This window comes from Aspergillus ochraceoroseus (genome assembly GCF_002846915.1).
Source record: "Aspergillus ochraceoroseus IBT 24754 chromosome Unknown P175scaffold_7, whole genome shotgun sequence".
In the NCBI taxonomy this organism is placed as follows: domain Eukaryota; kingdom Fungi; phylum Ascomycota; class Eurotiomycetes; order Eurotiales; family Aspergillaceae; genus Aspergillus; species Aspergillus ochraceoroseus.
In genome coordinates this window covers 352370-364542 of record NW_024468482.1, presented here as the reverse complement: position 1 = coordinate 364542, position 12173 = coordinate 352370, and the positions used below count along the sequence as shown (strand labels likewise).

Sequence of the window (12173 nt, the reverse complement as noted above, 5' to 3'; positions counted from 1 at the left end):
TGTACGGTTTGGAGCCTTGTTTTGCGATGGGGAAAGTAACGTACCCATAGTCTCCGGGGATAGTAATAGACACCATTATGAGATTGAGATTAGAAATGCAATTGGTCTCTGATGGTGAAATATTTGAACAAGTGAGTAACAGCTCGACTTTATATCGCCAGGTACCTGACGTCAAGAGGGATCTCGGAACCCGGGGGGGGAATTGATTCCACCGGCACAGGCTCGAGCCGAGCTTCCGGGCGCTAGGAATCGGCGGTTTACTGAACTCACTTACATACAATCCTTATTGTACTCCGTATGTATTCCAAAATCCCGCCGGCGTTTAGGCCAAACCGTGGAGTTTAGGTAGGCTCGCTAAATTTATCGCTAATAAGTCTTCGGACATGTGCAATATTCGATAACTAACTATCCTTTTTGCAAGAACCTTATAAGATAAATATTTACCTGTTACAATGATTCCGATGTGTGCATGTATACCCGATATCCTCTATCCAGAACTATCTAAACCTGGGTCCGGCTGACACTGCCGTATTTCGCCTGCCATGCAAAGAAATACAGCAGTGCACCGAGCGGCTGGCCAACGACACAGAATGTGATCCAAAAAATAGAATTGCCAATTGCCTTGCCTAGGGGATTTTTGAATTTCTCGCACGGTGCAGTGAGGAAGATTAATGGGAGCTGAAACAACATAGCCAGAAATGCGACTCCTGATATTGGTTAGTACATGGAAATAAAAGGGACGGAGTGGTAGCTATCATACCAATCAGATTATGTGTGGGAACCCCCACGAGGATCTCATGCAGAACGGCAGAGACGGTAAAGACGACCAGGCCCGCAGCAAAGGAGCTCCAGCCTCGCGTGACTAAAGGCATGTACACATGCCTCTTCATAAAGGTATAGACGGGGCGATTCCAGGATCGCCAGTACACGCCAAAACTGGGACTGTTCCACCAGTCCGTGTAGAACTCGCGGTCTCCAAACCGCATCACCTCGGCCAGTCCATTCAGCAGGGACTGGAAGAGGGCATAAAACCCAGCTAACCAGATGACAAGAGAGATTGTAGAGAGCTTCAACCCGCGCTCGAGGATAGAGGTGATGTGCAGAGTCGCGATCTTTTCAGTCGCATTTCGCAACAGTGGTGCGGCGTACTGCGCAGAGAGGAGCCAAATAACCACCGCTAGGCAAACAAACTCGAACAAGCGCTTGCCCACAAAAGACCAGCGGATGCGGGGTGTTCGGGGATATACAGGTTGGTAGACCAGCGTGGGCGCCAGCAAATAGTACGCCAGGTTTCCCACAGTGATGTTCTTGGGATAAGGGCAGGTCGAGTAGAGTTTGGGGATTTCGAAATCGGCCGAGGAGGAGCCAAGCATGGCTCGCCGTAGATCCCGATTGGTTAATGCGTAGGAGTATGATTTAAGTGACACAATGATCACTTGCAGCTCACACAGGGTACCAATCCCAGGATGATTAATATAGTAGTATATAATATAGCTCGTCCCCACCAACCCCGAGATGGTGATCACGGAGTGCAACAACGCAATGTAGAACCAGGTTGCCCTGGACTCCTGCAAGACTTTGTCCTCTTTTTTTGCTTGACCAACAATTCGCGCAGCATGCCTTGACGCGGTCAACTCAATGAAATACGAGCAGAGTAGCTGGCATGGGACCAGGACAAAAAGAATCGCTCCAATGACCACATCTTGCTTTCGGTAGTCGTGGCACTTGATGCAGATTAAGACACCATACTGCCAACAAGCCTAGATTAGATAAACTCGTGTCAATTGAGGTTCTCGAAGCTTGCCTTGAGGGAGTTTTCAATCACGAGCCGAAGGTTCATAGCCACTGGAGACAATAGCGAGAAATTAACAACAACGGAATGCGCGCCTTCATGTCAATCAGAATCCTTACCCAAAACGACGACCATGAGGTTGCGAAAGCCTATGAAACTCGGGACATCGTGAGAATCCCGGCTAAGACACGAGTGTCGCACCTCGGAGTGACAAGCTATCACATGTCGATATTTCGCCCTCTTCCTTTTCACTGGACGTTTTATTCCATTCTCAGAGGGCATGGGAGTATCGTCCTTGTTACAGGTATTACCGTTGGCGGAGACGGTAGGGGGGAGAGCGGCACTCGCCGGAGAAGGGAGAACTTCAACCACATTCATTTTCACACTTGCTTTTAGGAAAGCAATTGCAGGGAAATAAAAACAAACAAGAAAAATATACAGAATATATCAAGGCAGTAAGAGCAGCGACCGCAGAATCGAGTTTATCAAGGGTTGTCGCCAACGGACACACTGTCAAAGTGTGATATTCTAATCCTCCTGGGCTCGGCGTAATCCAACTGCGGGGATTGATTCAGAATACCAGATAAGGATGTCTGTAAGGCCGGCCTCATTCCGGTCAATTATGAGACAAAGGCAAGCCTGGCGTGTGTGCGTAGACAGCAGTCTGGACCAGAGGTAGAAAAAAGAGGAGTAATCCAACAGCGCGGCGGGGTTATCAGGGTGCGCATTGTCGCGAAGGTTCAGCAAAGGCCTCGACTAACAACCAAGACAGGAGAGCCGTTGTTCCACCATGCAAAATAATTAGCAGGTTGGCAAGGAATGCTAGCTTGGAAAATCAAACGACTGAGGGAGCTTCCTCTGGTCGTTCTAGGGGGGAATCTGGAACTGACAATCAATCGGTCGTCTGGGCGAGCTGCTAACTAAGTGCCCCGACCCAATCAATAAATACCCTCGGATGCTTGTCGACGTCCCCCAGCCCAAAGTCTGCTTTCTCTCTCCTGTTCCCCTTTGTATTCACGACTACTCCGTACCTACGATTATTATCACCTCGACTTATTGCATCTCGGACTCCCAATTTTAGTCTGCATAAGCACCGTTGTGGCCGCCCGTGTTGCTGGCCCCCTGTCATGGTCGCGGTTTTCTTCGCCTATCCCATCTCTCTCGCGCCCTTCTCTGCAGCTTAGACCCGCTGTTGTTGCCATGGCCTTTTACGAGGATCCCGTGAATGACTCCCAGCCATTTGGACGGCCTCCAAAATCGTATGAGGGCGGAATTGCTGGCCCTCGCCGACCGAGTACGCAGCCCCTCCCCCAAAGCGATCATGCTGATTCCCCCGCTGTTCCTGGGCAATGAGCTAAGATTCTCATAGGATTGGTCACGGATTATGGCTCGTCAATGGTGCAATGGATGCGCTCCCGACGACCGCGATATAGGGGAGGCTATAAGATGGAGACAGAGCGCCCAAGTGCTAGTTACATAGTGGATGTAAGATGAACAAATTTTGCGGATGGGTCGGTGGCTGATCTGAGTCTGTTTTGTTAGATGCTTCCTCCGCTCGCACGAGTCCATGCACCGGTGGACACAATTCCCGTCCGGCACCTGCACCAGTCTATCGGAAAGTCGAAGAAGCCCATCACGGTCGTCAGATGGACCCCGGAGGGAAGGCGTCTCTTGACAGGCGGACATACCGGAGAGTTTATGCTATGGAACGGAACTGCATTTAATTTTGAAACGGTCATGGATGTAGGTCTACATCTTCATGACGGTATATATCTTAGCGGGCAAGGACTAATCGCGAGATAGGCGCATTACGATCAACTACAAGCGGGTGTTACGTCGTTAGCATGGTCTCATAGCCACGATTGGCTGATTTCGGGAGGCCAAAAGGGCGATGTGAAGTACTGGAGGCCGAACTTCAATAATGTTGAGACGATAGACGACGCCCATCATGATGCCGTCCGTGACCTAGCATGGTCTCCGAGTGACAGCAAATTCCTCTCCGCCTCCGACGACACGACGCTCAAGATTTTCGACTTCACAACTAGAACATGCGATACCGTTTTGTCCGGTCATAATTGGGACGTTAAGTCGTGCGACTGGCATCCGACCAAGGGTCTCCTGGTTTCTGGGTCCAAAGATCACCAGGTCAAGTTCTGGGACCCTCGCACGTCCCGCTGTTTGACGACGCTTCACAGTCACAAAAATACCGTCACCACAACGAGGTTTTCGCGGGTAAATAGCAACCTCCTTGCTACCTCATCGCGTGATCAAACAGCTCGAGTGTTCGATTTGCGCATGATGCGGGACATCTGCATTCTTCGCGGCCATGAAAAGCCAATCTCGTCACTTACATGGCACCCCATTCACTCCTCCCTCATATCAACGGGTAGCGAAGACGGATCGTTATACCACTATTTGCTCGATGAACCCAACCTGCCTCAGGGCCAGGTCCCTACTGTGGCACCTTACGACAGCCCCGATCCAGCCAATACTCCGGCACAGGTTATCTATCCAGCGCACCGCATACAATACGCACATGGTGCAACTATCTGGTCTCTCGACTGGCACCCTCTCGGCAATATTCTTGCGTCCGGCTCTAAAGACAATTTCACCCGATTTTGGTCTCGTGCGCGGCCTGGGGAGACCAGCTATTTAAAAGATAGATTCCACATCGGGGAGGAGGCTGCAGAAGCCCAAGGGACATGGAGTCGGGGCTTTGGAAGGCGACAGATGCGCGAAGAGGAGGAACAAGAACTACGGGATGAAGCGGAGAGCCTGGTGGATCAAAAGAAATCTACTGGTACATTTCTTCCTGGTATACAAAGCGCGCCGCCTGGTGGCGTCCCCGACGGGCTTGGATCGCTATTACCGGGCATTGGCGCTGCTCAACCACCGCCACCATCGGGATTAGCTGCCGCGATGGGCCAGCATCAAGCAAACAACTTCCCTCCTAACCCCGGTTTCCCCGGTTTCCCAATGCAAACCCCCATGTCAGGAACTCCGCCGGTCAATGTCGACCTAGCAGAGCTGCAGAAACAGCTCCTTGCTCAAGGGATTCCACTACCTCCTAACTTCCCTCAAAGTTTTCCACCCGTGTCCGCACCGATGAGCGCCGCCGGCATCCCAGGCCTCCCTGGATTGCAGGGGGGCTTCCATTCTCATAACGGTTATGGTCAGTGAGTCTAATATTAAACGCATTATCAGACTTCTCGAAAGGGGGGGGGGGGGGGCAACGGCAGGCGGGTCGGGATTTGACAACGATGGGATTATGGGAAATAGAGCGTTTGTCTCTGGATGTATCATATAGGATTTTCCGCTGCATTTTCGGGCGTACTGTTTGGGAATTTACTTCCAATCGGTTTCGGGACTTAATACCATGAATGGAATAATACCCATCTTGTTTCGCAAGGCATCACAGCCCACCTTGCACGGGGAAGCTCGCGAGTATCACAACCAAGATGTTCACACCGCCCCATAATATAGGGATCCAGGTAGACATTCTAAAGTTACCCGCTTCGTAAACAGCACCGAGACTGTGTTTATTAGCTTCGGTAAGGCCCCCTAGTGGCATCACGCCTATATTTTAGGCAAAGCTTACACGACACCAACGATACTCCCCGCTAGAAGAGCTTCTAACCCCCCAATCAATACGTAAAGCACGGGAACTGCGATACCTATTCTCCAGCTGCGACCTTGCATAACCAGAGCGCAGACCGCCACCGTTATGTAGCAGGCCTGATAAAAGATCAAAGTCCAATATAGTGTAAAGCGCCAGATATCCCGGGTATGGTAGAGATAGTAGGCGTCGACATTCTGTGCTGGGAAGGGGTAATAGAGCGACGGGAATGAAGGCGTCACGTAATTGATCGGAATCCGGTTATTTGCCATTTTTGACTCTGGAAAGGCGGTTGCGCCTTGTCAACGGCGAGGAGGACGGGTTGAAACGAGAAGAAACACCATGATACCTGGGGCGATACCACTGGAGTTGGAGTGCGTATGGCCCAAAAGTGGAATAATTGTCTTTCTGGGGCAAGTTGCGACCTGCAGCGCGTAGACGTTGTTTGCACGGTTTGCACTTCCCCAGGCGAGCCTCGGCAGTGGATTCTCGTTTCTCTCCGCGAGGTGATGCTCGATTACCGCATTGTTGTAGGGAGCCTGTACCAACTTCATAACTTCATGACGTCCATCCATCCCCATCCTCTCCTGATTTCCGTGCCATTTCGATTAACTATCCCACTGGCAGCTTCCTGCAATGGCGACAGAGCGCTCCTTAGGCGCGCTTCTGCGATCCCTCCAGTCTCCGTCCGACCTTCACAATGCCTTCAAGTAAGATATACCCTGTCTTGCCCGCGGTCCGGCTGAAAACGACTGACTCTAGTGTGTCTATCAGCTTGCTTCCAACAGCAACGAGCCTTCTATCAGTGCTCAGTAACCCATTGAATATCACTTTACTTGCCTCGCAGTTACTGGTATCTCCAGCAATATGGGACCACCACCCCGTTGACCTACACGCATGTCGCAGGATCCTCAGCGTCTTCAACACAGCGGCGATGGCAATCCTGCAGAGTGAAGCATCCGAAGACCCACGAATACCCTACGGGAGGCCGAGGAAGTTGGACCGCGAGCAATGGGTGAAGGCGGTTGTTAGTGGAGCCGATGGGAAGTCGCCGCGGTGGAGACACCTCCTTCTTATCGGAGGAATTCTGCTGGGATTTGAAGGTCAGGATAGACAGGGTTTACCGTGGAGTGTTCGGAAGAAACTGGAGTCTGCTTTGGTGACTGCTACGCAATTTTCCCTGGAGGAACTAGACCTGCAGGATGAGACTGATGGTCGTTGCATTACTATGGTCTTAAACTATTCGTTTCAACTCTTGTCCGACCAGGAGAGGAGTAGGATAGACTATGATCGCTTGCTGCCGGTGCTGATCAGGGCGGCATACCTGTCTCCGGAGGGCCTTGAAGGCGGCTATTTCTTAGGCACTGTTGATACGGATATTGTCCAGACAGCCGGAAAGCGATTTGCATGGCCCCCGCAATCTCCAACTTTTCAAAAAGTAACGGGGATTTCTTCTTCGCCTCTTGTTTCCGGCCTTGGTCCACTTTCCAGGCTTATTGCACATGCGATTGAAAATGTTCGCGAGCCAGCGCTTGTCACGCAGACCGTCGACCAAATTGCGGATTTCGTCCGAACCTTGATGGTGCAGTGGAGACAAAACAAGCTATCGGAGGTTGATCAGGCCGAAGAAGCTGAGTTCTTGGATCCTGAGTCGCTTGAGAATACGATTCCCAGCCTATGGAAACTGCTCCGGAATTGTTTGTATTCGGTTGTGATTGTTCTTCGGGCGGTCCTGGGGCGGGTGATCAATGACCGTGTCCTGGCCGCTGACAACAGTGAGAGCCCCCAAGGTTTTAATGAGGTTGTTTACTAACTGGTTACATCAGGTGCACCATATCTCTCAATGCAGGCGCTTCACATCCTCCGCAACTTATACTTCATTTCTTCTCGTATTGGCCCGAACTCATCCTCGCAGCACACATTCGTGGCACTAGCGGCTGTGGATATCCTGACACAGTATCCCGACTTGACAGAGAATTTCCTGACGAGTATCAAACCACATGAACTCGGCCACATCCCAGAACATCCCGTTGAGAGATGTCTCGATCTGTTCTTCTTGAATACCTCCGAACACTTCACTCCTGTTCTTTCGCCTAAATGTGCCGAAGATCTTCTCATCCAGGCCGCTCTGCCCTACCTTCCGGCCGGAGGAAACAACCACCTCCTCGAGATCTTCGAAGCTGCTCACAGCGTAGTTCTCGCTGTCTGCGCAATCGCCAATAACGCAGATGTAGCAGCCAAACATCTTCCTTTCTACATCGACAATCTTTTTGCTGTATAATACCCTCCCCTTGTCGAGGTACTCAAAACACATTATACACCTACTGATTATGCACAAGGTCTTCCCTACCAATCTATCCGCTCGCCAATTCCGCCTCGCATTTAAAACCGTCCTCCAAGTCACCACACCTCCATCCCCAATTGCAAACCGGCAGCCCCTTTTACCATCTATCCTCCTCGAAGTCCTCTACGACCGAGCCCTCCATGCATCCGATACTGCCCTTCCACCCTCTGCGCAAGGCACTACCGGCCCGGACATGGGGAAGACCATCCCACTCTCCGAACAAGCTGTACTTACACTCGCTCTCATCGACAGTCTTTCTTTCCTCCGCGTAGAGGAACTAGACGAGTGGCTTCCTCTCGCCGCTAATCTGATCAATGTTATTTCTGCACCTGAAATGCGCAAGGCCTGCGTTGAACGGTTTTGGGATGCGCTGAGTAACGGTGAGATGGACGTACAGCGCGCGCATTACTGTGTTACCTGGTGGAGCACTAAGGGTGGTCGGGAACTTGTTCTGTTTGGAGGCGAGAATGCGCAGGTTGAGGACCAGGCGCAGGGAGCCTTTATGAGCGGTGCGGTTGGGGGAGCTGCGCCCGAGAGTAAACTTTAGTTTTTTTTTTTAGTTTTTCTTTTGGTAATTTGGTGGAGGGGTGTTACTTTTCATGGCTATGGCGTTTTAGTTGAGCAGTATTCGATACCACTGAGCGATGTTGGGGGCGTGCAACACTATTTAGGGCGTGGACATCCCTAAGCAGTTATGTTGCATAGATTAATCTATCTTGGATATTTACCGACCGAACTAACTACAATGAAAGGGTTCCATTTCTGTCCCCAGGCCTCTATCGAAAAAAAAAAAAACCAGAATAAAATCACGGAATACCAGGAATACCCACCCAAGATCTCTTCCTATACTGCACATACTCATCTCCAAAGAACGCAATCAGGAAGCGTTCCTCTCCTAGACACCACACCACCCACCACGTTAGTCACACTATCACTGCAGATCGAAGAAAGAAGGGGCAGAGAGCAAAAGACTGACTTGCAATGCGGCTATTAAAAAAATGCCACAAAACCACCGCATACCCAACCAAACAAACCACATTCCCTAGGAGCAACTGCGTCCCCAACCCCCACCAAAAAAAGCCAAAGTAGCTCGGATGCCGGAGAATCGCATACAATCCATGCGTGACAAGGATATGGCCGTCCTTGCGCTCAACCTGCACCGTATGGTTAAAGTTACTGCCCGCCTGGGCCATCGCGAGCGTGCGCGTGGCCTGCCCGATCGCCATCATCACCAAGCCCAGCAGCACCTGCAGCTTTATAACCCCGAACACCGGGCCTGTCCATGAGAAATAGCTATCGCGGGGCCAGAAGTAATAGGAGACAAGACACTCGAGGATCGCGGAGGAATGGGCGACGTTGTAGGCCCAGCCGTTGGAGGAGAGGAGGAAGGCGGAGATGGAAGCGTAGCGCGTGTTGTATTCGGCTGTGACGTAGTATTCGAGGAAGTGGAAGAGGCAGAGCGACGCGAGGAAGAAGGGGACGCGCCAAAGGTAGTAGGTTGGGAAGAGGAAGATGGTGAGGGAGAGGGAGAGGCCGAGAGTGGTCCCGATCAGAAAGGCGCGGAGAGAGATGCCGGAGAGGGACTTTTTGCCATGAGGGTAGTTGGATGGATCGAGAGAGGGGGGCGAATTGGGGAAGGAGTTTAGGGATGGCGTTGTTGGTCGGTGGGGTTTCCAGTTTGTTGTTTCTGTTGTTGCTGCATCTTGATGGGGAGCTTCAGAGGCCATGTTGGATAGATCTTCGTGGTCTGTATTTGTTTGGGGGGAGGGGGAGGGCTCTTGGGTTGATGGTGAGTGTGAACTAAGGAGCAGACATGATTCAAAGAATGTAGGACTGTTGAGATATATAAGGAATAGTAGGACAATAGGAACCCATTTGGAGGCGGAGCTTTATAACTGGCGGGGAACAATATGAAGAAGTTCTTTGAAAGTGTTGTAAATACATACAGGGATGATTCAATACCTATGTAGTTGACTAAGTAGCGCATCTGGAGTTGATTAGTCAACATCACATGCCCGGATGGTCTAGTGGTATGATTCTCGCTTTGGGATCACCATATCTAAAATGCGAGAGGCCCTGGGTTCGAATCCCAGTTCGGGCCTTCTTTTTTCTTTTTAGTTATGATAATAAGTATCTAATACCCTGATAGTATCTTTAAGTAGTCCGAATAAACATAACACGCCCGGATGGTCTAGTGGTATGATTCTCGCTTTGGGACCACCACATCTAAAATGCGAGAGGCCCTGGGTTCGAATCCCAGTTCGGGCCTTTTTTTTGTCTTTTTATCTTTCCAAATCTAGAGGCTACTTCATACATGCATATACATACAACTGGGATATATATATATATATCTCTCTCTCTCTCTCTCTGTTTTTTCTATTCTTGGAAAATATCCATAACTGCGTCTTACGCATCTAATAGCCACCTCCATAAACATACACATGCCCTAGACAACTCGTATTTCCAAGCAACTGGTTATGCGATGTCACCAGTAGCTCTTCGAGATTTGTTTGACCTTCTAAACCCGATTACAAGAGTATCGGGACACTAATAGAACTGAGGCTAGTCCCATATCTAGGACTGACTTGTGAGTAGCGTACGGAGTACTCTGTAGAGGCTGTCCGTACCCCGCCCACTCTCTTCCTCACACATGCCGTCACTATTCTTGGTCTCCTTCTGTGTTGACTGCGCTTTGTTCATCTGATCGATCCATTATAAGATATTCAAAATGTAAGTCATTTCAAGATTGCCCATCCAGATCCAACTTCAAAGAGATCCTCTCATGGGGTTCTACTGAATGTGGGATGGTCAACCGCAGCAAGATGTGTCGGTTGTCATCCTGAACTCAACATTAACAAATATATTTAGACTGGATATAAAATAAGTATACAACATGGCCGGAACTGAAAAAGAGAAGATGCTTCGCGGGGAGCTTTATTGTGCCTTCACCCCTGACCTCCTGGCGGAAAGGACTCGTTGTAAACATGCCTGTAACCGGTTCAACAACGCCGGGGAGGTTTCGCGACGACGCTTACTTGAACTTTGGAAAGAGTAAGTGTCGACTGACCGGACGATACGGGTGCAGCATTGTATATCTACTACAGCCATGCTTTTACATTTCATTTACCGATGATGCATCCATCAAACAAACAACCTTGGCTGACGTGGTGGTGTTGGGTCAATCCAGTATAGTTCAGGACACAACGCCTCTTCCTCCCGCCAAAGAAGACCCCGTCGAAGACGAAGAGGTGCTGAAGAGGGAACCTTGGATTGAGCCCCCAATTCGAATGGATTACGGGTACAATGTTAAGGTTGGCGCAGGGGCCTTTATTAACTTTGACTGTGTCATTCTTGACACCTGCCTGGTGACAATCGGAGCACGAACTCTCCTTGGACCCAAGGTTGCTCTGTACAGTGGAACGCATCCTCTAGATCCGGCAATTCGCAATGGAACGTCAGGTCCGGAGTCGGGCAAGGAAATCCATATCGGGGAGGATTGCTGGCTAGCAGGGAATGTGATTGTTCTTCCAGGGGTGACGATAGGAGATGGGGCAGTGATTGGGGCTGGTAGTGTAGTAACCAAGGTATGTTATAACAATATTTCTGCTTTCTCTTGTTCATATGTGAACTTTGATTTTTACTATAGGATGTCCCTGCTTATCATCTTGCTGTGGGAAACCCAGCGAAAATCGTGCGCAAGATTGATACTACACAAGCAGCATAATATGGCTGACGGGGCAGGTGGACGACGGGTTTGCTCTTTTGTCGAGTTGGCTTTTCGATATTCTCCTTTACTGTTCATATAAATATGCATGTTGTTGATTCGGATTAGTATAGTAATAGGGCGAAGCCATGCAGCGGATTCGATCATTTTCGTAGATATATGCATTGATCATTGCATTAGAGCTTGTATGCCGACTTTCTCTTGGCGGGTTGATATGTTCAGGTGGAACCTGGACCCGTACTTTTTTGTAAGCCTTCATTTAAGAAGATCAGAGAATAAGCTGTTGTGATGGAGGGGTAATACGACCTTCTGTAAGGGGATGGGAAGAAACTGCGAGTGGTTGGGTTTGCGGCTGTAAAGGAGGGAGGAGATTTGAAGAATTCGGTGAAGCTCTCTCCACCTCCCCTAGGTAGGTATGGAGCTAGGTATTTATTTAGTTTGTATCTTGAATGAAGCTTTGAGTGGTCATATATATCCCGATCATCCTTATGATTCCGATTTAGCTCCCTTCTTTTGTTTCATTCATTTAAGGTTCCTTTTCTTTACTTTAATTCCCGATCGACGGTGGTGTTGGTTCTGCCTGGGAGTACCTGGGATATTCTGGATATTCCTGCTGATTTATTAATCTTCAAGGGAATCACCAGTTGTGTAAAGGTCTTGAAACAGTAATTTCTTCTATAAATAAATAAATAAATAA

The 12173-nt window shown here is 49.7% G+C and overlaps 6 protein-coding genes and 2 non-coding genes across 8 annotated transcripts; 5 read left to right on the top strand and 3 right to left on the bottom strand.

Annotated features, from left to right (window-relative positions):
• Positions 1 to 364: 364 nt before the first annotated feature.
• P175DRAFT_0518046 (putative diacylglycerol O-acyltransferase (DgaT)) lies at positions 365 to 2170 on the bottom strand (the record flags this gene model as incomplete). Its single annotated transcript, XM_040899028.1, has 5 exons — positions 365 to 707; positions 761 to 1748; positions 1805 to 1845; positions 1912 to 2043; positions 2104 to 2170. 5 exons carry the CDS (start codon positions 2168 to 2170, stop codon positions 502 to 504), a joined length of 1434 nt encoding a protein of 477 aa, XP_040749983.1. The 3' UTR covers positions 365 to 501.
• Positions 2171 to 2671: 501 nt separating this feature from the next.
• P175DRAFT_0483809 (WD40 repeat domain-containing protein) lies at positions 2672 to 5008 on the top strand. Its single transcript, XM_040895549.1, has 4 exons — positions 2672 to 3086; positions 3162 to 3277; positions 3335 to 3535; positions 3596 to 5008. Exons 1-4 carry the CDS (start codon positions 2993 to 2995, stop codon positions 4970 to 4972), a joined length of 1788 nt encoding a protein of 595 aa, XP_040749982.1. The 5' UTR covers positions 2672 to 2992; the 3' UTR covers positions 4973 to 5008.
• Positions 5009 to 5013: 5 nt separating this feature from the next.
• P175DRAFT_0483805 (uncharacterized protein) lies at positions 5014 to 5839 on the bottom strand. The gene is made up of 2 exons (XM_040895548.1): positions 5391 to 5839; positions 5014 to 5325 (listed from the first exon to the last, which is right to left on the bottom strand). Exons 1-2 carry the CDS (start codon positions 5678 to 5680, stop codon positions 5205 to 5207), a joined length of 411 nt encoding a protein of 136 aa, XP_040749981.1. The 5' UTR covers positions 5681 to 5839; the 3' UTR covers positions 5014 to 5204.
• A 102-nt stretch (positions 5840 to 5941) lies between these two features.
• Positions 5942 to 8512, top strand: pex8 (putative peroxisomal membrane protein Pex17). Its single transcript, XM_040894813.1, has 4 exons — positions 5942 to 6118; positions 6183 to 7183; positions 7235 to 7683; positions 7748 to 8512. The coding sequence occupies exons 1-4, from the start codon at positions 6045 to 6047 to the stop codon at positions 8297 to 8299; spliced, it is 2076 nt and encodes a 691-aa protein (XP_040749980.1). The 5' UTR covers positions 5942 to 6044; the 3' UTR covers positions 8300 to 8512.
• Positions 8513 to 8558: 46 nt separating this feature from the next.
• P175DRAFT_0442130 (protein-S-isoprenylcysteine carboxyl O-methyltransferase) lies at positions 8559 to 9479 on the bottom strand (the record flags this gene model as incomplete). The annotated part of the gene is made up of 2 exons (XM_040894106.1): positions 8559 to 8647; positions 8729 to 9479. The coding sequence occupies 2 exons, from the start codon at positions 9477 to 9479 to the stop codon at positions 8559 to 8561; spliced, it is 840 nt and encodes a 279-aa protein (XP_040749979.1).
• Positions 9480 to 9765: 286 nt separating this feature from the next.
• On the top strand, positions 9766 to 9853 carry P175DRAFT_0t112. Its single transcript has one exon. It is a non-coding gene; the product is annotated as a tRNA-Pro (tRNA).
• A 79-nt stretch (positions 9854 to 9932) lies between these two features.
• P175DRAFT_0t113 lies at positions 9933 to 10020 on the top strand. The gene has a single exon. It is a non-coding gene; the product is annotated as a tRNA-Pro (tRNA).
• Positions 10021 to 10368: 348 nt separating this feature from the next.
• P175DRAFT_0318143 (sugar O-acetyltransferase) lies at positions 10369 to 11740 on the top strand. Its single transcript, XM_040892838.1, has 3 exons — positions 10369 to 10482; positions 10621 to 10803; positions 10940 to 11740. The coding sequence occupies exons 2-3, from the start codon at positions 10646 to 10648 to the stop codon at positions 11556 to 11558; spliced, it is 777 nt and encodes a 258-aa protein (XP_040749978.1). The 5' UTR covers positions 10369 to 10482; positions 10621 to 10645; the 3' UTR covers positions 11559 to 11740.
• The last annotated feature ends 433 nt before the right edge of the window (positions 11741 to 12173 follow it).